Here is a 23,954-nt window from a genome sequence, read left to right on the forward strand (position 1 = left end):
ACTGGATTGGACCCCAAGACGCTGCTACTAAGGCTGGTGCCGTGCGTGTGTGAGGCGCCATGGAAAGCACCATGTCCTGATCAACATGTGCTCCCATCGTCTAAGAACACTCTAATTATAACCGGCTTCTCCAAGGACCTGAAGTGACCACTCTAGTCACTTTGCTAGAAACTAATTTGTATCTACCACCTTCGCTTTTTCAGGTCGAATGCACTCTCTCCACCCAACTTGCAATAACATACCTATCTAACTAGTTGTCTTTCCTCCCGGTTGATTTGAGCTCTTGGCTTTTTTTTTTTTTAACAACTGAGCAAACCCAATCACTCTCTGCCAACCGGAGCCCCGCCCTCTGCCCCTGGTGGCCTGGAGTTGAAGGCCAAAGAGGGAGAGGAGGGCTCTGACCAGCGCTCTAGGCGAGAGTGCAGGCTCAGCCTGCCTTGCCCAGAGGGACAGCAAAGGGCCATTCTCAAATTTGCTGCTGCTGCCGGGCTTGTCAGGTGGCTGCTGGTGCTGCCCCACCGAACTGTCCTTCTCTCCCTCTCTCTCTGTCTCTCTACAGATCACTTCCCAAGAGGAGCCTGCTGCTAAAGCTTTTGTCATCACAGCTCAGGAAGGTTCCTTCACACAGGAGGGTAAGGAGCTGGGCCACCCTTGCCAACTCCTCTCATGTAAATTCCGGGGTGTGTGTGTGGGGGGGTGTTGGGGTGTCTGAGCTTTTGTCGTTGTGGCTTTACTCTATTGAAAGGAGGATAACTGGGCCGGTTTGCTCATGTCCCTGACTGGGAGTTGGATGCCAGAAATCATTGTCTTGAAATCTAAGGAATGGGACGCATTAGGAGAACGTCACACGAATAGAAATCCAAGGCCTTTTTTAAAAAGTAAAATTCGTTCCAATTTATAATAATAATTTTAAGTCTCTAGAGCACGAAATAACGTGTTTTTTTAATCTTCTTCTTCCATAATGTGTGTAGGGGAAGGGCACAGAGAAAATAACATTCTCTTGATTTGTTCACAAAGTTTAGATGGCCTTTCTTTGAAAAAAAGAAACACTTTAAGGCCCATGTAAACAATTTAGTTTGAGTAAGTTGAAATAAACCATTTGAATTGTGAAAGATAAAATGAACTTTTTTAAATGTTTACAGAAAGTGCAGTCAGTTTTAACTAAATTGGTCGCAGCAGAATCAGACAACTACGAATTTCCAGAAATAAAACTTATCGGCAAAATAGAAATCTAACACCACACCACCACCACCCTACTCCCACCCCCCCCAACCTCACCACACACACATATATACACACAAGGAGGGAAAAGAACACTTTGAAAAAATTTTGATACTGAGGCTTGTTTCTGTTTTGACTGTGTGCACATGAATATACTGACAGTTGTTTTATATTTAAAACCATTTTGGAGCTGAAATGACAAAATGGAAAACCCCCTCTGGCCAGACTGAACTTAAAATGGCAAGTGGCAGAAGGGGCATGTTTCTATTTGTGGAGGCCGCTCTGAGGAGCCCCGACAGATGCAGGCTGTGGAATGTGGCAGAGACACAGAGCTAGCAGCTGATTTGCCTCTTTGGCAAGAAACCATCCTGGGATCCCAGTTTATGCTGGTCTGAAAGTGACAGTGACGCTTCAGCACACATGGCTGTTCAGCTTGTCCTGTGTATCTCTCCAGGAGACAAGAGGGCCTGAGGGGATGGGGGTGGGGTGGGGGTGGGGGCATAGAGAGAGAATCAGGAAACAATTTTAAAAATCAAAAGATCATTTTTTCTCCTCTAGAGCCAGTTCTAAAGAACTTTTTCTCTTGGGATCTGCTTCAGGTCAGAGGACCTGATTTCAGCAGAGTACTGTCACATAGACTTGCCAATCAGAGAGTAGGGTAGATGTAGATACCATTTGTTCTCAATGCTAGTCCCAGGTCAGGGGTTCTGAACTGATTTTGGCATTAGGACTGCTTTGAGAACCTCACAAAAGCTCAGGGGCCATTCTGAAGAAAAGCACACATACACACACATGCCCAGGTTTCACCACACCCCAGAAAGCTCATGGATCTACTGAAAACACAACTCGGAACAATGTTACTAAATCTGAAATTAGACATGTGCCCTTGAGTGGATTCCAACCCACAGCGACCCTATATAACAGAGGAGAACTGCCTCCCACAGAACTTCCTGGACTTAATCTTTTCTGAGTGGAGTCGTGGTTAGGTGTTCAACTGTTAACCAAAAGGCTGGCTGTTCGAATCCAACAGGAGTTTGAGAAGACAGTCGGCTTCTGTAATCCACACTCAGTAACACACCCCCGCCCCCGGGACAGTTCTACTCTGTCCTACAGTCAGAATCAGCTCGTTGACAGTGGGTTCTGTTTCATTTGGTTGGTTTCCTCTTAGATGCTTCATCTTTGTTTAATGGCTTCTCCCACGGAGCAGCTGGTAGGTCTGAGCAGTTAGCAGTCAAGTGTTTCCCTACTTGCCACTGGGGCTGCTTTACGTGGTGTGTTTATGCTAAAAAATGATCCATTAGTTAGCTGAAATCCAAATACAGCCGGGAGTCCTGTGCTTTTACTTACGAAACCTGGTAACTCAGACCTAGACACATACCCCCCTGAGGAACCTCTGTCTCAGGCAGTTCAGGGCTGATGGAAGGCATACTTGGTGGGGAGGGATGCAAAGCCAGACCTGCACCAGTAGGGAGGAAAATGTGTTCTTAACTCTCTACAAACGTTATAACTGGAATGTACACACCTTTCTATCTGACAGATGATTAAACTAAAGTTCGGATGGTTTATCCAAGGTTTACCAGATGGCGAGAACGAAATGAATCTAGTTTTTAATTCCATGACCATCAAAGACACATCAGTCCAGAAAACTGGGGTCCAGTCCATTGATCTTGTGATGGAGAATGAGACAATATATATGATATAGCGCACACATGCGCACACACACACAGACACACACATACACGACTGGAAAAGAGAAAGAACTGTTTTACTATCATTTCCAACAAAACCATAACAGAAAATAACAGAGTCCTCATTCTGTGTTTCTGGCTTGGAGACTCTTGAAACCAAAATTAATTTTTTGTATGAAGTCTATAGACATTCTAGGTAAAAGTCAGGCACAAGTCAATGTCAGATGTTTTAAAACAAACCCCAAAAGTAATTTTACGTTCACCTATAGGGAATGTTTTAAAAAGACATTTAAAAAGAAATGTTAGATTTTTGATCAACAAATTCACACAAGTCTTCCTTGAATGTATTTATTTATTTTTTGACTCATTTCATCTCTTGGAAAGAATCCTGGGTGGTGCTGTTGGGAAAGCGCTTCACTTACCCAGAGGTTGGCGGTTCAAACTCACCAACTGCTCTAAGGGGAGGAAAGGCTGCTATCTACTGTGGTACAGTCTCAGAAACACCAAATGGGCCGGTCCACTCTGCCCGACAGGCTTCTGTGAGTCAGGATGGAGTCACCACGAGGGGTTGGCTGCTTGTTTGGACTGTCATGTCTGTGCTTTCCCCAGCAGAATTAGGAAATCCACCAGATCTATTTGTCATAGAACAAAACGTTCAAATAGGCAACTCTTTTATTTCAGCTTTTGGAGCTATAAAGAACCCCTGCAAGTTCTCCATATCTATTTTATAAACCTCTATTCCACGTCACTTGAGCTCTACCTTCTCACGGTGGCAAGAGCTAATTAGTTTACCTTCTACGGATTTTAAGCTGCCCTTGACTTCAGGAAACAATATAAGGTGTCAGAACTCAATCTGGGTTGGGAGCTTTCCTTCCACAACACACTACCTGCACACTTGCATGAACCTGGGCACATGCTTTCCTCTCTTAACCCTCACTTCCTCCTTTTTAAAAAGAAAATATTACAAATGTATAACCACCCTTTGAGGATGGTAGTAGCTTTTACAATTTTAAAGATAAAATCATATAAAGTACATAATTTTACATAAATCCACTATATAACAATCACTCAATAAATGCTAGCTATGTAATTATTATTTTAGACAGAAATGGAGTACCAGTTTATACTTAGTACATGTGATAGGTAGGTTTATTGTGCCAACCTGGCCAATGAACACATGTGGGTTTAATAAGGTCACAGTTTAATTGGTGTTTTATATATCTATCTATCTATAAAATCATAAGTGTCCTTGTTTTGTTTCTCTAGTCTAGAGAACCCTGTACACAATACAAAATACAGATTCACGCTTGCTGATTTATATCTAGGAATTGATTGCTAATGTACTTAATTAAACTTGACAAATACAAAAGATAATGAAGAATGTGACCATTTATATCACTTACAGTAGCTGGATGTAATACATGGCACTGCCATCAAAGAATTGCCCCAAGAGCTGGCATCTGCAGTGGGCGGTGGGGGAGGAGAGGATGTAATTTCCACATTGTCACCCTACTGCCCAGTCTCTAATGCCCAGCTCCTTCCAGGGGATCCAAGTCCTGGGTGATCGCGAGTGGGGCAGAGAGGAGATGGGATTCTATGAGTTCTTTCCCTGGAGGAAGGGATACCAGCTCCCCACCCCCACCCTCCAATGTCATAGGGACCCTTCCACAACCCTCATTCACTCTGCGGACCTTCTTCTTCACACTAAAAGGGGTGGAAGAGGAAGGGACCGGCAGTGCCTCTAAATAGCAGGTCATCTCATTACACAACCTCAGCTGCTCCTGCTAAGCCAGCTCCTCTTTCCTGAATTTCCTACTATGGTAGAGCCCGTGTGAAAGTGCCTAACGCTAACATTCTCCAGGGTGGGGGGAAGGAAACTTATATGAATGCCCCTGGGCAGGAAGGGAGAGCCAAACCTATTGTAAATCAGGAGAAATGTAGAAACAGGTTTTGGTTATTTTTAAATGGGCAGCTCAGCAAGGATGTACTCAGCAGGCAGCCCTTGAGACTAGGATCCAAGCTCTCCCTTAGGTAAGCTAATCAGAGTGACTTCTCTGGCTACCACACCTGGGGAGTCCCAGAGCAGCAGGCCACAAGGCAATCACTCCATCCAAAAAACACAAACAAAAAAGCTTTTAAATCAACGATAAGAAATCCTCTTGGTATCCTGAGTTGGTATGCCAATTGAGTCAAAAAGAATTGACGCTTTCAAAATGTATTTTTTAGCAACTGGGTCATATTACAGGCTCTATGTGAATATATATATATATATATATATATATATATATATATATTGTTTTGTTTTGTTTTGACTATCACTGTGACTGATCAACCAGCCCCCAGGAATGGGTGGAGACAGGTTGTGACATGAGGGTGCACAGTGAGCATTTGTGGGACAAGCTGGGAGAATTTCCTCTGCATATTCCATTTGACTTCTTGTTCACGTATCTAGTTGATCTGATTACTGAGTAATCTCACCTTTTGAAATAGTCTTTTCTAATCTCCTTCTCTGGGTCCATGCTACCACCCTTAGACACTAACAGCATGACCAAATAACTACATAGAAGTGAATTAAATTGTTCCGCTTTCCTGGCATACACACATGTACTCCTAAGGCCGCCCTTGTGCAACTTCGTTCGTTTAAGGTTGCCTTTGCTCTTCATTAAATGCAATTGTGGGAAAAGGTAAGTTGGCCAGGTAGCACGGGGAGTATGTGTCTGTGTGGATGGGCCAGCATGACTTGCCTCCTATCCATCATCACCCAAAAAACTCACAAGAATATCAGAAGCAAGGCCTTGAGAATGTTGTTCAAAGTGTTCCCTATCTTCCCTGTCTCTCTCCGAGGCTCCAGGATCTCCACAATGAAGGAGCCATCTGCCCTAGAGCACAGCCTACAGAATACCATCCACAGAACACCATCCACAGAACACCATCCACAGAACACCATCCACAGAACACCATCCACAGAATACCATCCACAGAACACCATCCACAGAACACCATCCACAGAATACCATCTATAGAAAACCATCCACAGAACGCCATCCACAGAATACCATCTACAGAATAACATCCACAGATACCATCTACAGGATACCATCCACAGAACACCATCCACAGAATACCATCCACATAACGCCATCCACAGAACACCATCCACAGAATACCATCCACAGAACACCATCCACAGAACGCCATCCACAGAATACCATCCACAGAACGCCATCCACAGAATACCATCCACAGAACGCCATCCACAGAATACCATCTATAGAAAACCATCCACAGAATACTATCTACAGAATACCATCCACAGAACGCCATCCACAGAATACTATCTACAGAATAACATCCACAGAACACCATCCACAGAATACCATCCACAGAATACCATCCACAGAACACCATCCACAGAATACCATCCACAGATACCATCTACAGAATACCATCCACAGAATACCATCTATAGAACACCATCCACAGAACACCATCCACAGAATACCATCTACAGAATAACATCCACAGAATACCATCCACAGAATACCATCCACATAACGCCATCCACAGAATACTATCTACAGAATAACATCCACAGAACACCATCCACAAAATGCCATCCACAGAATACCATCCACAGAACACCATCCACAGTAAAACCAGCACAGTTGCCGGGGGAGTTAATTCCGACGCATGGAATTAACCCCATGTGTTGCAGCCACCTACTGTGTTCACCAAGCTTGACAAGGCTGTCAACTTTCAGAACGCCAGCACTGAGGTTTTCTTCCAAGGCACCTGTGGGTGGTATTGAACCACCAGTTTTTCAATCAGCAGCTGAGCGTTTTCATTGTTATTGGTCCGTGGCAGTTCCCCAGTTGAGAAAAGCAGCTTTGAGGATAGAGACGGAATACATGAGTGTCTCTGGCAAAACACAGGCAGTTGTCTACTGGACCTGATTTCAATGGTCCCTTAAATGGCCTTCTGCTTCTCTCTCTCCAACTCCCCTGGAGAGAATTAGAGGTTTCTGTGCTCCAAAATGCCTATGTTACTTAAAAGCAAACAAACAACAAATAGACTTGCTTGACTGCTCTGTTAGAAATTTGTATCCGAGTCAGAGAAACTGATGAACTACCAGTGTGCTTCTGCGAGGACGAGTTGGCGCTGCCACATGCCGTGTAGTCCATTCTGACTCTCAGGGACCCTACACACTGCCCCGTGGCCCGTTCTGACTCACAGCCACCTGAGGGGACGAGACAGAAATGCCTCTGGGGGTGTCCAAGACTGTAATTCTTTAAGGGAGTAGAAAGTCCATGAGCTCCTGCAGAGCCGCTGGTGGTTTTGAACCGCCTACCCTGTGGTTAGCAGCCCAACATGTAGTACAATTCTTTGGACTAGCTAACACAGTGGTTCTGAAACTTCCTAATGCCACGACCCTTTAATACAGTTCCTCATGTTGTGGTGACCCCACAACCATACAATTATTTTCGTTGCTACTTTATCACTGTAGTTTTGCTACTCTTATGAATCGGGCGACCCCTGTGAACAGGTCATTCGACCCCCAAAGGGGACGTGACACACAGGTTGAGAACCGCTGAGCTAACGTATCACCCAGTAAAGTCCTGGGAAAATAGGGCAGGGGCAAGAGAAGTTTCCCTGAATGGAGCAAGCCAGGGTCAGGTCACAGAGCCACAGAAGGGCACCTCTACCACCAGGGGCAGCTTGAAGGCCTGGACTGGAGGACAGCGATGGCATCGGCAAGAGAAAGAGGGTGCAGGAGGAACAGCCAGTACGTTCCCTGATTAGTCTAGTCTGCCCTTTCCTTTCCGGAAGGGTTCTTCATCCTTCGCTCTCGACACTGCTCAAGTTGAAACCAGTCTGGGCATTTGACATGCATTGAAGTAACGCCTGCCAAGATTTTTCCCTCCTGACCCCACAGCCAACTTACCCCTCATCTACCACGCTGAGTTAAGCTACCCTGACTCTGCTTGAGGCGCCTCCTCTATATCTGTGACCTTCTCCCCCCTCTCCCTCCGCTTCTTAAAAGCCCTCACTAACCAGCATCCAGGATGATTCACCTCACCTACAAACTTTCTCATCCTAACACCACCCCATCAAAACAGATGGTGTAAATTGAATCCCCAAGCCTGGGCACATAGATTTGGTGTGTTTCATGTCATCTGTTGTTTTGCCTATTTAAACCACAAACACCTGTCTTCCAAGTTTTCTCTTCTCAGGTTATCACTACCACTAGGTGACTGCACGAATTATATTTCTCTCCCTGAGAGTATACAAAATTCCCTACAGAAGGAAATAGGTTATTTCAAAATCATATTTGAAATGGTAATCTCTCTCTCATTGTGAAACTGCCCATTAGCCCATTTAGTTCTGCTTTTTTGCTGCATCAGGCAATTTCAAGCTCTGCTATTTGGCATCTATGCATTTAGGATTACTATGTCTTCATGATGAATTCACTTTTTATCATTATGAAATTCTCCTGTTATCATTAACGGCAGTTTTTGTCTTGAAATCTATTTTGTGTAATGCTATTATGTTATAATGCTGAGAATTCTCATGTTTTCTGATTCCATGATAACACTCTTTCCGTTTATGTGCTTCTACTTTATTTCTATCTGTACCTATGAAGACACGGAGAGAGACTCCCTAGTACACAGCATCTATTTGGGTCTTGCTTTTCCCATCCATTCTGACAAGCTATGCCTTTTGATTAGCGTGTTCAGACCATTGACGTTTAATACAATGATCAATGTCGTTAGGTTTATTCTTACCATTGGTTTGGGTTTTGCTTTGTTTTGTTTGTCTCCTTCAATTTTGGTTCTTCTATTCCTGCCATCTTTTGATTTCTATTTGAGTTTATCTACTGACCTTTTAGCTATGCTTCTTTCGGTGCATTTTTTAAGGGGGTTTACTCTGGGGCTGTTGATGTAACAACAGTCATCAGTCACATAAAACGATCGAGAACTTGAAAGGGGCCACTCCAGAATGAGGTGTGGAAGATCAAGTTAGGGCTTGACCTCCCTCTGTGGCTTGTAGGGAAAAGACCTTTCTCTTTCAGCTTCTGGTAAATTACCAGAGCATTTCTTGCTCTTTCTTGGCTTCTAGCTGGGGCCTTGTACAGCATCTTCACTGTGTGTCTGGATCTGTTATGTCTATTTCTCTTTCTTTAAGCAGCCACTCAGAAAAGATCTGGGTTGGGCCCCACCCGGTTGGGCCCCACCCTTCTCTAGCATGACCTCATTGGTATAAGAAAAGAAAACCTCCATTTCCAAACAGGGTTATATGCACAGGTACAGAGATTATGACTTCAATAATTATTCTTAGGGGATACAATTCAATCCATAACAGAATATAAAAATCTCTTTAAATGTTATAGTGATTACGTGTTTAAATCATAATATTGTGAATGTATCAGGTAGAATAAAATATACTATCAAAATTAATTCCATCTGCTTCTTTTAAATTCTTTAACGAGCTACTGGAAATTAAAAATTGCACATGGAGCAGCGCTACTCTAGAGATCACTATATACAAAGTCAAATTTTTACCGACTACAAAAGTTAATACTGTACCATTTCAGGTAAAACCTAAAAGCACTGCAATTATGTGTGTTCATTTACCCCATCACCCCCACCCATGATGCCATCATGCTCAGATGTACTACATCTACATATGTTATAAGCTCCATACGACAATGTTACCATGTTTTAGTTGGAGACTAGATGTGTTTTAAAGAATATTAAGGATCAATATATTTGTCATCCCTGGAGATCTTCATTTGCTCCCAAAGATTTAACCTTCTGCCTGGCGTCGTTTCCGTCCAGCCTGGAGAACTTCCTTGAGCACTGTCTTCACTGCTGACAGGGAGTTCTCTGGTTCAGTTACCTCGAAATATGTCCATTTCACCTTCCTTCTAAGAACATATTCACCGTGTAAAGAAGTCTGGGTTCCCAGTTATGTTCTTTCAGTATTTTATGCAGGATAGTCTACGATCTTGTGGTTTCCATGTTTCTTTAAGGGGTTAGTGGGCATTGGAATAATGGTTTCCTTGCATGTAATGTGTCAATTTTGTCTAATGCTTGCAAGAATTTCTCTTTAGTTTTTTTTTTTAATTTAAGAATATTGACCATAATAAAGGAAGCCTGGTGGTGCAGTGGCTAGACATTCATCCCCTAACCGAACGGTCAGTGGTTTGAGCACCATGGACAAGAGAGTTGACAGTTGGCTCTTACAAAGAGTTTTAGTTTTGGAAGTCTCTGGGACAGCTCAGTTCTGTCCTGTAGGATGGCTATGAGTCGGAATTGACTTGATGGCTGTGGGTTTGGTTTGTTGTTGTTGTTGTTGTTCGGTGCCATCAAGTCAGCTCCAACCCAAAACCACCCTAAGCACAACAAAAGAACATATCCTACAGCCCCGTGGTGCCCTCACAACTGTCCCCTGCCTCGGCCCATAGATGCTGCCGCTGCGTCAATCTACCTCTTTCTCACTGTCCCTCCACTTTACCAACCATGACGTCATTTTCCAGGAGCTGGTCTCTCCTGACAGTATGTCCAAAGGACGTACGATGAAATTTTGCTGCTAAGGAGCACTCTGAACTTACTTCCTCCAACACTGATGATTTTATCTTGTTAGCGACCCATGGTACTTTCAATATTGTTCTCTAGCACCATAATTCAAACTCACCCATTCTTCAGTTTTCACTAACCAGTGTCCAACCTTCACATGCATATGAAACGATGGAGAACACCATAGTCTTCAAAGTAATGTCCTTGCCCTTCTCTACTCTGAAGAGGCCTTGTGCGGCAGATTTACTTAATGCAGCACGTCTTTTGATCTCTTGACTGCTGCTTCCATGAGCATTGATTGTGGATTCAAGCAAGACATACTCCTTGACAACTTCAACCTTGTCTCCATTGATCAAGATGTTATCTATTGGTCCAGTTGTGAGAATGTTGGGCTTCTTGACGCTGAGTTGCAATTCAAACGGAAGGCTATAATCCTTTATCTTCATCAGCAAGTACTTCAAGTCCCCCGCAATTTCAGAAAGGAAGGTTGCATGTCATCTGTAGATGGTAGGTTGTTAATAAGTCTTCCCCCAAACCTGATACCACATTCTTGTTCACGCAATCCAGCTTCTCTGATGGTTTGCTCAGTATACAGATAGAACAAGTCTGATGAAAGGATACAACGGTGATGCACACCTTTCCTGATTTTAAACCATGTAGCATGCCCTTGGTCTGTTAGTACAACTGCTCCTTGATCCATATACAATTGCTCCACAAGGAAGTGTTCTGGAATTCCCTTTTTTTTTTCAGGGATATTCATGGTTTATTACGGTCCACACAGTCGAATATCTTTGCACAGTCAATGAAACCCAAGTAAACATCTTTCTGGTATTCTCTGCTTTCGGCCACAATTCATCTGACATCAGCAGCGAAGGCCTTGTTCCAAGTTCTCCTCGGAATTGCTTGAGGGGTTCGGAGATCACAAATAACCTAGTTGTGGATTTCTTTGTATTCATCCTATTTGAAATGTTCTGTGCTTCTTGAATCTGTACATTTATGTTTTTCACTAAATTTACCAGTTAGGGTCATTTTCAGCCATTATCCCTTTAACTTTTTAATTCCTGAAGTGCTGTCTACCTCCTTATCTGTCTGGTATTCCTCTGCCACTCCAGTTACAGGTATGTTACACCTTTTCATGTTTAATTACAGGCTCCCGAGGTGCTGTTCATTGATGTGCAAGCTTTCTTTTTCTCTCCCTTCTGCAGTGCTGATAATCTCTGGTGATTTATGCTCAACTTTGCTCTTTCCTCTACCATTTCCATTTTATTATAAAGCCTATTATTAAGGATTTTTTAAATTTTAGATACTGTATTTTTCAATTCTGGAATTTTCATTTTATTGTTGCTCTGTTGAGTGTTCTGTATGTTCATTTATTGCAAGCATATTTTTACCTTGCATGATGGAGAATAGTTTGACGACTGTCTTAAAATCCTTCCCTGCCAGTTCCCGCAGCAGGGGGATCCGGGGGTCAGTTCCTACTGATAGTCTTTTGTCTCAAGAATAGGTGACTTCTTTCTGCTCTTTTGATGTGTCAGCTAATTTTTTATTCTGTCATGAATATAGTAAATATTGTCCTATGAGGACTCTGAATTCATGTTTATTCTTCTCAAGAGGGTGAATGTTCTTGTTGATATTTCAACAGCAAATTAAGTTGGTTTGACTCAAACGTCAAACTGCCTCTTGGGCAGCAGCTCAAACTTAAATGTGGCTGATGTATTCACCTTGAGCTTGGGCTGCTTGCAGTCTGTCCCGAATAGACACGGTGCGGTCAAAGATGTGTGCTGAGTTTACACCTGATGCGGGGAGTCTTCTTTCTCGCTCTCTCTCTTCACAGTGCCTGCCTCATTTTCCAGAGGTTTTGACTGCCACAAACTGCTTTCTGATTCGCCAACCAAGAAGTACGGGGACTTTTCTGTTAGAATTGTAATTGCCCTGTTCAGCAACAACTGCAATCTGACCACAGGCTAAACAAAAAATAACCAAAGTCAAGGGGTAGAAACACACCTGGAACATTTCCTCTTTCCAATTCCTGAATCTCCTTAAAAAAATTGTCCTGCTTTTTCACACCGCCCACCCACTGTCTCTGGGTATTTCTTTCCACCTCACAAGCTCATGGTTTATTTCCTGTCAGATGGAAGCTTTATTTCACCATATCAGAAGTGGAGCCTGAGGAAGCGGTTCAAATCCTGGCAGTCCTTCTTCAGAGGCTGAGCTCTTTACAGCTCTATGATAGGATCTTCCTCAAGGCAAGCATGAGCAAGGTGGCTACTGATTTAACTTTAAGGATGCCTGTGGTTACCTCCTTTGAGGATAGCAAAAGAAAATAACAGTGTAGGAAATTGAAAATCCAATGTTATTGCTCCTTCACATGGAACCGCTGGCATTTTTCTCCTTGTCTTCAACATATCGCAGTATTGTAGAGGCTGGATGCTTTTATTTTTATTATTATTAGTTGGAGTTTCATACAGATAGCATATCATTCCAAATTTAAATCACATCAAGTAGACTTGTACAATTCTTACCACAATCAGTTGCCACCAAACATTCTTTTCTACATGGACTCCTTGACATCGCCTCCCTTTTATCCCTCCCCCCAACCCCTGGACCCCCTCTGCCAAACCCTTTATTCTACTTGCTGTCCCTCTAGGGTAATCAATCCTAGGTTTCATCTATCAAAACACAGAAAAGCATATAACACAGCTTCAAAAGGGGTGGCCTCCACTGACATAACACCTCTGGGATACACTCTAATATGCATAAAAAAAACCAAAGAAAACAATACAAACCGAAAACAGAAAATTTTGGAAACTAGATCAGGTGAGGCTGGATTCTATTCTCCAGAAGACGCCAGTCCCAGCAGAAACAGCAAAAAGTCCTTAAAAAATGAAAATAATCTAAGGATAATCACACCCCAGACCAGCATGTTTTAATACATACACTCATTGTTAAAGTATCAAGAGCTCTCTGAACTGAATGTGGTAAATCCCAAATACACACTGACATGATTGAAGCAGGCCTGGTGGCACTCTAGTTAAGCTCTCGGCAGTTGAACCTCCCCGGATGCTCCCCGGAACACAGCGTGGCATTTCCTTTCCTAAAGGTTACAGCTTTGGAAACCCTGTCCTCCGTTCCACTTTACCCTACAGGGTCTCCAAGAGTTGGAATTGACTTGACAACAGAGTCCTTCACTCCCCACTCACACACCTGGATTCCTCCCACCATCACCCCATCCCTGCCCCAGGAAGACCTTAAACTCATTGTGATCCCAGGTTCCCCGGGGTTAGTAGGAGGGCATCCTGTTTTATCAGTTGTTGAATAGTTTAAATAGTATCTCTACATACCACCAGTGAAGAAGCCTTTTTTTAAATCATTTTATTAGGGGCTCCTACAACTCTTATCACAATCCATACACACATCAATTGTGTAAAGCACATCTGTGCATTCATTGCCCTCATCATTCTCAAAGCATTTGCTCTCCACCTAAGCCCCTGGCATCAGCTCTTTATTTTTTCCCTCCCCTCGCCGCTCCCCGCTCCCTCAGGAAGCCTTGATAATTTATAAATTATTATTTTGTCATATCTTGCCCTGTCTGATGTCTCCCTTCACCCTCTTTTCTGTTGTCCATTCCCCAGGGAGGAGGTCACATGTAGACCCCTGTAATCGATTCCCCCTTTCCAACGCACCCACTCTCTACCCTCCCAGTATTGCCACTCACACCACTGGTCCTAAAGGGATCATCTGCCCTGAATTCCCTGTGTTTCCAGTTCCTATCTGTACCAGTGTACATCCTCTGGTCTAGCCAGATTTGTAAGGTAGAATTGGGATCATGATAGTAGAGAGGCAGGGAAGTAGTATGATGGCTAAAATAGTTAGCATTTCTGTCTGAAGCATTTGGATGACTTCTTAAGTTTAGGGTTTTCCTAAAACAATGAGTAGCCATTAGCCCTACCGTTTCAGGATTGAAATATTGGCGGAAAGGTTTCTTCCAACAACATAGGGCCACATCCCCAAAGGCATATGCACCCTATGTAGCAGAAATGGCAACTGTGCATCCCCAGTTCCTCACTGTCGTTCTGTGATTACGGTGACGGGTCTCTTCACCACAAATATCAGGCTGCGCTGCTCCATCCTTCCTAGTCAGCGCTGCCCACACAGCAGTAGATATCTGGTAACTGCTAAACATTTTGCTTGTTTGCTTTAATTTCCAAAAACTCCCACAAGGGAACATTCAACACATAAGTTAAATGCATTTGAGGACCAAAATAATGGTGAGTATTCAAAATCTATGCCACAAGGTTAGGATGCATTTTGCATTGTTTTCAAAAAAGAATGCGGAAGAATTCATGTGCTAAGGTCTTATGGAAACAAACTAACCAAATTCACCGCCATTGAGTCGATGCCAATGCACAGCGACTCTATAGGTCAGGGTGGGTTTCCAGGACTGTAACCATCTATAGGAGTAGGAAAACCCCCTTTTATTTTCCCTGAAAGAGCTGCTTGCGGTTTCAAACTCCTGACCTTGTAGTCCGCAGCTCCATGGAACCACTCCAGCACCAGGGCCCCAGGCTTATAAGCAAACATAAATGTGAAGGTGGGGGAAAAAAGCAAAAAAATAATAATACATAAATGTGAATGTCATTATTTGAGCTTAATGAGGAATAAAAAAATTTTTTTTTAAATAGGCCTTCTCTGTTCCCTGCCGACCTGCTATTTTCCTTTTTCATGGAGAGGAGGGGTCCTTTATATTATTTTATAATAAAAGATAAGGACTTTCTTAAACATATCTCCCATTTAACTGAACTGAAGAACCTTTTCAAAGAGGCTCAAAGCCAAGCTTTACTTACCTCTCATGATGACATCAAGGAGATTTTAAAACAAACACATACATATGCACACACACAGAGGAAAAAATGTAGCACTTAAATCCCTAACTGTCCATCAGTCAGGGAACCGCTGACTACCTTTACACATCCTTACTATGGGACACCATGCAGCAGGAGTAAGGTAAACTGTTGTAGCCAGTACGTCAGTCCATCTTGCGGAGAGTATTCCTCTTTTTCTCTGCCCTTCTACTTTCCCAAAGAATTCCTTTTCCAAATCTGGTCTCTCCTGATAACATGTCCAAACTACCCGAAATGAAGTCTCACTATCCTCACTTACAAAGAGCATCCTGGCTGCAGTTCTTCTGAGACAGATTTGTTTGTTCTTTTGGCAGTCCGTGGTACTTTCAATGTTCTTCATCTGAATACCATAAGACACATGAACAGATTATTCTTCCGTCTTCCATATTAAATGCTCCATTTTCCTATGCATCTGGAGCAAATGAAATGCCATGGCGTGGCTCAGGCGCACTCTAGTCTTCAAAGTGGCAACGTTACTGTAGAGAAGTCTTGTGCAGCAGATTACCCAATGGAACGCACCCTTTGATTTCGTGACTGTTGTTGAGCATTGACTGTGGATATTCCGTCAATTCCTGGGCCCTTGTTTTGTTTATGCTTTCAGTGCAGCATGGACTTCCTTCTTCAGCCTCAATGCTTCTTGATCCTCTGTGGCTCTTAAAATGGGTGAATGTGGATCAGGACTTTCTGGTAAAAGGCATTATTTATTGCATCTGGTTTTTGATGCTTCCTGCATCATTCGATACCTCCCCACAGAACCTTTTGATATTGAAATTCAAGGCTTGACTTGTTTCTTCAGGTCTTTCGACTTGAGATATGCTAAGCGTGTTCTTCCCTTTTGGTTTAACTAGCTCCACATTTCATTGTAATAATTTACTTTGTCTTCTTGAGCTGCCCTTCCTTCGAAAATTTCTATGCAGTTCTCTTACTTCATAATTTCTCCCATTTCCTTTAGCTACTCAAGTTCTGATGCTTGTATTAATTTTTTGAGAAAGGTTAAAGCAAAATTTAATCTGCATGGTATTTAAAAGGTTAAATATATATTTGGTAAACTTAAGTCTATATAAGTTGTGTTTAATACTAGAGCCTCTCAGAGCTACATTCTAGGGCTAAAGGTATACTTTACAGGTTTAAAGCTTCTACAAATATTTATACTATTGATAATGGGAGAAAAGTTATTATCTTTAAAATATGAACATCTTTATTGATTTATCGCTCTGTGGATAGAAGAATACTTCTCAGAAATATTTCTAGTTTCAGAATTTCAGTACTAAAACATAGGGGATTTTTTAAAGAAATCATTATATTGGGGGCTCGTAGAACTCTTATCACAATCCATACACCCATGCATTGTGTCTAGCACATTTGTACATTGTTTCCCTCATCATTCTCAAAACATTTGCTTTCTGCTTGAGCCATTGGTATCAGCTCCTCATTTTTTCCCTCCCTCTCTGCTCCCCCATAAACCCTTGCTAATTTATAAATTATTATTATTTTGTCATATCCTACACCATCCATCATCTCCCTTCACCCACTTCTCCGTTGTCCGTCCCCCAGGGAGGACGTTATATGTAGATCCTTGTAATCGGATCCCCCTTTCTCCCTCACCCTCCCTCCACCCTACCGGGATATTTTTTTTAAATAGACACTGTCAAACTACCATCGAAACACCTGAATCAACTTTACCCCACCGTTTCTTACACCTCCATTCTACTCCCAGCAGCTGCTCCAAGGAACCTTACCAGATTGACTGTCTGATGAGGAAACTCCGAGGTAAAAAAGGATCTCTTGTTTTCCAGGGACAGTTCTCTGACTAGTAGTAAGTGTAGTTTGTAAAAAACATCATTGGCTATTTGTACTTTATCTTCTGTGAAATACTTGTTCATAGTCTTTGTTCAATTTTTAATTAGATTTTTCACTGCTTTGAGAAGTTCCTTAACTATTGTGGCAATTATTTGATCTAATACATGTATCGTTAATATTTAGCTTACCCATTTGTTGCTGGTCTTTGAAATAATTGATGTTCTCTTACACGAGTTCTCATCCTTTCTATATTCTGGTCTTTCAGTCTTTCTTTATGGCTTCTAGATGTTGTATCATGCCCAGAAGATCCTTTATTGCCCATAGGGTTGTTTGTTGTTTTTTTTTAAATCCTAGTTTTGTGTAGATTTTATACATGTTTGTGTGTACATCATTTAGAAACTCAATTCACTGGGTTATTTTAGCGAATTTGTAAAGCAGGAAACCAATTGAACTGTGATCATTACAAGTTTTATCCCCTGACTTTTCTCCGGATGACCCAAAAGGTTTGCACTTGACTGCTCATCTGAAAGTTAGTAGTTCAAACCCACTCAGTAGTATCATGGAAGAAAGGCCTGGTGATCTCCTTCCATAAATATTACAGCCAAGAAAGCCCTCTGGAGCAATTCTGCACTGTAACATATGAGTTTGAATCAACTTGACAGCAACTGGTTCTGATTACCACACATATTAATTCTTCTTTTCTTCCTTACATCTGATAAAGCAAGCACCACCTTCATTACTTTTTATTTATTGATTGATTGATTGCCCATTGCAATATGCTATTTAATTTTTAAATTAATCATTTTACTGAGGGGCTCTTACAAATCTTACAGCATTCAATATTATTAAGCACACTTTTACATATATTGCCATCGACATTCCCAAAATAATTTCTTTCTACTTGAGCCCTTGATATCAGTTCCTTTTTTCCCTTCCCTCCCCACCTCCCACCCTCATGATCCCTTGATAATGTATGAATTATTTTTATCTCCATATACCATCCGCTGTCTTACGCTTCTATTTTTAAACAAAATTCGCAGATGTCCTCTCATATTCTTTAGTTGAGCTCTGGAATCTTTTCATTAAGTTTCCATGAGAAAAAGTATCACGGAGATAAAAATCAGCATCAATCTCGCCGTATCTGAATGTAGAACCCTCTTCTTTTCAATCTTCTGGGAAAACCACAGAGTGCTCTCCATGTGAGTCTGACTATGCTCTAGTCAAATATAATAGGTTTCAGTGCTACTGGGAATGAAATCACCCTCCCATAATATTTCCTACAAAGGCAGACTTTTCCTGAATATAACTATTTTATTGAGGGAAACATTCAAAGTGGTTGTAATTAACTTTTTTATGAAACCAAACTGAGACTTTCAGATGATATTTAACAAGGTGTAGTGGTTACACCTTGGGCTGAAATCCACATGGTCCACTGGTTGAAACTGCCAGTAGCTCCTTTGAAGAAAGCCTGGGCTTTCTACTCCCGTAAACAGTTACAGGCTCAGAAATCCACAGGGGAGTTTCTATGAGTCAATATTGACTTGATGGCAGAGAGTTTGGTGAGTTCGAGTCTACACAGTTGAGTCTACAACACCAGAGAAAATGGGGTCACTTCTGCTATAAAGTAATCACTTATCAATACTGCTATCTAGGGTCTTATTTAGTAATAGAAATCCTTCTAAAAGTATCTGCAATGTTAGAAGATGAAGTAATACCAATAAAATAGGCATCGAATTTAATGCCTTTGAAATGTAGTCTCTAAATCTTAAACGCAAGTCTTTACTCTCACTGTGAGTGAACCTACTTTAGGCCACTACCATTTTTTCAAATAACAACGACAAGTGCTTCAGTGTAGCATAAGAAGAGCCTAACCACAAATAGAATAAAATCGTGTTTCTGTGTCGTTTCCTTTTAGCAACTTTTGCCTGTGACAGTGTGTTTGCCAACATGGCGCCCAAAAAGAAGACAGTCAAAAAGAACAAAGGAGATATTAATGAGATGACCATCATTGTGGAAGACAGTCCCCTAACCAAACTAAATGCTTTGAACGGGCTCCTGGAAGGAGGCAATGGCCTTAGCTGCATTTCTTCTGAGCTAACAGATGCTTCCTATGGCCCCAACCTCTTAGAAGGTCTAAGTAAAATGCGACAGGAGAGCTTCCTTTGCGACTTAGTCATTGGCACCAAAACCAAATCCTTTGATGTTCACAAGTCGGTGATGGCGTCCTGCAGTGAGTACTTTTACAACATCCTGAAAAAAGACCCATCGACTCAAAGGGTGGACCTCAACGACATCGCACCCCTGGGTCTGGCCACAGTCATTGCCTACGCCTACACGGGGAAGTTGACTCTCTCCCTGTATACGATAGGAAGCATTATTTCCGCTGCTGTTTATCTTCAGATCCACACGCTTGTAAAGATGTGCAGCGATTTTCTGATACAGGAGATGAGTGTTGAGAACTGCATGTACGTTGCTAACATGGCTGAAACATACTCCCTGAAGAACGCAAAAGCCGCCGCCCAAAGATTTATCCGGGATAACTTCCTTGAATTTGCAGAATCGGAGCAGTTTATGAAACTTACCTTCGAGCAAATTAATGAACTACTCATAGATGATGACTTACAGTTGCCTTCTGAAATAGTAGCATTCCAGATTGCTATGAGATGGCTAGAATTTGACCCAAAGAGAGTGAAATACGCTGCAGATCTTCTGAGCACCATTCGCTTCGGTACCATCTCTGCTCAGGACCTGGTCAGTTACGTTCAGTCTGTGCCCAGAATGATGCAAGATGCAGATTGTCACAAACTTCTGGTGGATGCTATGAACTACCACTTACTTCCTTATCATCAAAACACACTGCAGTCCAGACGCACGAGAATCCGAGGGGGCTGCCGAGTCCTGGTCACCGTGGGGGGACGGCCAGGCCTGACTGAGAAGTCTCTCAGCCGTGACATCTTATACAGAGACCCTGAAAATGGATGGAGCAAGCTGACAGAAATGCCAGCCAAGAGTTTTAATCAGTGCGTGGCTGTGATGGATGGGTTTCTTTATGTGGCTGGTGGCGAAGACCAGAATGATGCAAGAAACCAAGCGAAGCACGCGGTCAACAATTTCTGCAGGTACTTCATCTTTCACTAGGAGACGAAATGGGTCGATATTGTGGGGAAGTAGCCCTGACATAAAAGTGCATGGGCTCAATAAACTAATAATAATCATTAGTAACAATAATGCCACCTTGCATGTGTATAGAACTTTATAAAGCACATTCACCTGCACCCTCAATTTCTGAGGTAGTCTGTGAGGCTTGCAGGGAAGTCATGGTTATTATGATTTCACATATGCAAGACATGTTGCTCAAAGAAGTCCCACTAATTTATTTTTTCTCACTTCTAGCCAGGGGCTTCACAGTACACTGCCTTTCTGAAAGTGGGCGTGAATCTAGTTTTTAATATTAAATGGGAAGAAAGTTTTTTCTTTAACACCAAATTTCTTGGAAGGGGTTGCTACTGAGAGGCCTGTCAGATTCACAATTGGGAAAAGTGAAGAGATCGTTAAGAGTATCACCACAGATTCATATGATGGTTTGTTTGAAAATGGAACTGTAGAGAAAATAGCAATACAGTTGATACATAACAACGCCCAATAGAGTGGAACTCACATACCATAATTATCTTGGATTTATGACACAAAACTACATTTCCATGTAAATGAAATATTGAGAAAATTCTGCTTATATTATGGGAGTAGCTCAAATTTGACCCAACAGCTGAGCAAGAGCTGGGAACTTGCACAGTGTATCATGAGAAAGGTGATTTATTTTTTCTGTGCATATCATTTTTTAAAATTTAAATTTAAAGGTTAATTCAGACAAAAATGAACTGCAAACTGAAGGAATGAGCTGTGTGTTTCTAATACACCTAAACTAGGAACACATCAGTTTAACTTGACAGCTTAATTCCCTCCTGCTGATAACTCCTGCATTGGTAGTCAAGTCGGTGTGCTTCTACAGTATTGATTTCCGTGTTTACGGTACAATCGTCGTCGCACTGAAAAACATACATTCCTTAACTAACGTGTTTTTACCTACCAACACATCTTGGGAAATAGAGACCCCACGCAGGGTTGGGCCTTTGTTCGTTGCTTTTGAGCATGAGTTCCACCGTCTCGTTTTAAATAGAAGAAAGCAGATGCGGTTGAGCAGCTTGGCTTTTGTTGAGTGGCCACGACAAGAAAGTGTTCCGGAGACAGGAGATCACTTGACCCCTATTGTAATGGAGCAGTGAGATCAGCTAGGGACGGTTAGGGTCTGACTTTAGCGTGGCGGCGCTTCTTTTTTTAATTGCTTACAGATACCTAGCTCCCACACGCATAGCTGATAAATCCTACTGGAACGATGGATATTTGAATATACAGGAGAAACAGAAAGGCTCCGTGCTGTGGGCTCCTTTCCAACTGGCCTGGCAGAGGGGGTGTTCTTGCAGAACGTGGGTGAGCGACAGCATCAATGCCTCGCCAAGCGCCAAAGCCATACCTTTTGACTGCCTCTTAAGAGATAGGGGACCAGCTTCCAGGTGAGGAGCTGGGCTGGAGGTTTTTCCAAAGGAAAGTGAGTAGCTGATTCCAGGAACCCAAGTGCAAAGCGAGTTTTGGGAATGATGAGGGCAACGACTGTGTAAGCGTGCTTTACACAATTGATGTACGTGTGGGTTGTGATAAGAGTGGTATGAGCCCCAATAAAATGATAGTTTTTAAAAAAAGAAAACATAGCAAATAAAATCAACAAAGAAAGAGGCCCACCTCCTCGCGACGTGCGGACTGACGTGAGTGCCCTGCCCTTTGCAGGTACGACCCCCGCTTCAACACCTGGATCCACCTGGCCAGCATGAGCCAGAAGCGCACCCACTTCAGCCTGAGCGTGTTCAACGGGCTGCTGTACGCCGCGGGCGGCCGCAACGCCGAGGGCAGCCTGGCGTCGCTGGAGTGCTACGTGCCCTCCACCAACCAGTGGCAGCCCAAGGCGCCCCTGGAGGTGGCCCGCTGCTGCCACGCCAGCGCCGTGGCCGACGGCTGCGTGCTGGTGACGGGCGGCTACATCGGCAACGCGTACTCGCGCTCCGTCTGCGCCTACGACCCGGCGGCCGACGCGTGGCAGGAGCGGCCGGCGCTGAGCACGCCGCGGGGCTGGCACTGCGCCGTCACGCTGGGCGAGCGGGTGTACGTGGTGGGGGGCAGCCAGCTGGGCCCGCGCGGGGAGCGCGTGGACGTGCTCACGGTGGAGGCGTACAGCGCGGCGGCCGGCCGGTGGAGCTACGCGGCGCCGCTGCCCGTGGGCGTGAGCACGGCGGGCGCGGCGGCGCTGCACGGCCGCGCCTACCTGGTGGGCGGCTGGAACGAGGGCGACAAGAAGTACAAGAAGTGCATCCAGTGCTTCCACCCGGAGCTCAACGAGTGGACGGAGGAGGAGGAGCTGCCCGAGGCCACGGTGGGCGTGTCCTGCTGCGCCCTGGCCATGCCCAACCACGTGACCCGGGAATCCCGGGCCAGCTCGGTGTCCTCCGTGCCCGTCAGTATCTGAGCCCAGGTAGATGGAGGGGTGGGAGGGGGGCGCGACGCAGGAAGCGCTGGGATTGATTGGTAGCGCCGCGTGGGTAGCGAAAAGGAAATACGTACCATTTACTACAGTGATTTTATTTTGAAAATATTGGGGGTGGGGGTGGCATGTATCTTGATGGTTGTAAATTGCTGGGATCGCATAATCTACCTCGAAGTCTTTTTTGTTCTTTTTTTTTTTTGAGCAAGATACAGGGCCATAGCCAACACAGGAGAAACACAATTTTAGCGGCCGACGGAATTCGATGTTGGGCACTCCTCCCAGGTGGCCTGTTTGCTGAAGGTATAGCAGTCAGAGCCCATCAGAGATGTTTGCTTCCGTAGAGGACTTTCCCTTTATCTTATCGTGCTCGTGGACTTCTACATCCCTCATTCACGCGCACAGTTTATCTTCCTCGCTTTTCTTCCTCAGGAAGTTGAACATACTCATTTATAGATTTTATTCCTTTAAACATCCGAGCCCATCCACGTTCAGAAAAACTCGGGGAAATGTAATTCCCTCTTTCAGCCAAGGCTTTCAACCCGTTGGAATTGGGTAAGTCATGGCCAGCGAAGGAAAACTGGGACAGACCCAAATGGTTAAAATCTAGGGAAATCGGGAAAAGCTGGAAAAGGAAAAATTACAGGCTGAAGTCTAGACTGGAAGACGCAGTGAAGCGAGCCCACTGTAGAGAGAGGCACACGCTGAAGGGGTCTTGCTGGGGTTGGCTGGCTGTCATCTTCGAGCCTAGCGCCGTTGTCTTCCATTCCGCCAGTCAAGAAATGTGGTTGCTATGCAACAGGCAGGTTGCCCTTGTTTTCTAAGGGGCAGATTAGGTCTAACTATTGAGACCTGTACTCTCTTCCATTCTCATTAACATCCTGATTCACCTACAAGGGGGAGGGGAGTGGGGGTGGGCCAGGGAAGACCCATGCCACTGCGGTTTTATTGGTGCATCAATTGGAAACCTTGATTTCATTGCCATTCCCCCACCCACCCCAATACATGACTGAGTAAAGAATTTTTAGAGGCATCTTTTGGCAAAACTATAGAGCTTAATAAAATCTTACTGGAAAAGAACAGTGACTCAACCCAGGGACCATCACGTTGGTAGTTTCACTTAACAACAATTCCCTTCTCTTAAATGGCTATGGGGCAGTGCAAAACCACCGGCCAC

General features: G+C 43.5%; 1 protein-coding gene and 1 long non-coding RNA gene across 2 annotated transcripts in view; one reads left to right on the forward strand and one right to left on the reverse strand.

Annotated features, from left to right (window-relative positions):
* Nucleotides 1-22,630, reverse strand: part of LOC142453547 (uncharacterized) — a 143,153-nt gene extending 120,523 nt beyond the window's left edge. The window contains exon 1 of the long non-coding RNA XR_012785396.1: nucleotides 21,985-22,630. This is a non-coding gene — a long non-coding RNA (uncharacterized LOC142453547). The remainder of the gene's footprint in view (nucleotides 1-21,984) is intronic.
* On the forward strand, nucleotides 414-22,762 carry KLHL31 (kelch like family member 31). Its single transcript, XM_075554966.1, has 3 exons — nucleotides 414-632; nucleotides 19,103-20,306; nucleotides 22,030-22,762. Exons 2-3 carry the CDS (start codon nucleotides 19,135-19,137, stop codon nucleotides 22,760-22,762), a joined length of 1,905 nt encoding a protein of 634 aa, XP_075411081.1. The 5' UTR covers nucleotides 414-632; nucleotides 19,103-19,134.
* The last annotated feature ends 1,192 nt before the right edge of the window (nucleotides 22,763-23,954 follow it).

This window comes from Tenrec ecaudatus, chromosome 7 (assembly GCF_050624435.1).
Source record: "Tenrec ecaudatus isolate mTenEca1 chromosome 7, mTenEca1.hap1, whole genome shotgun sequence".
Taxonomy (NCBI): Eukaryota; Metazoa; Chordata; class Mammalia; order Afrosoricida; family Tenrecidae; genus Tenrec; species Tenrec ecaudatus.

Coding starts and splice junctions, on each gene's coding strand:
- KLHL31 (XM_075554966.1), top strand. CDS start 19,135: ATGGCGCCCAAAAAGAAGACAGTCAAAAAGAACAAAGGAGATATTAAT. Junction 20,307..22,029: donor GCGGTCAACAATTTCTGCAG/GTACTTCATCTT, acceptor TGCCCTTTGCAG/GTACGACCCCCGCTTCAACA.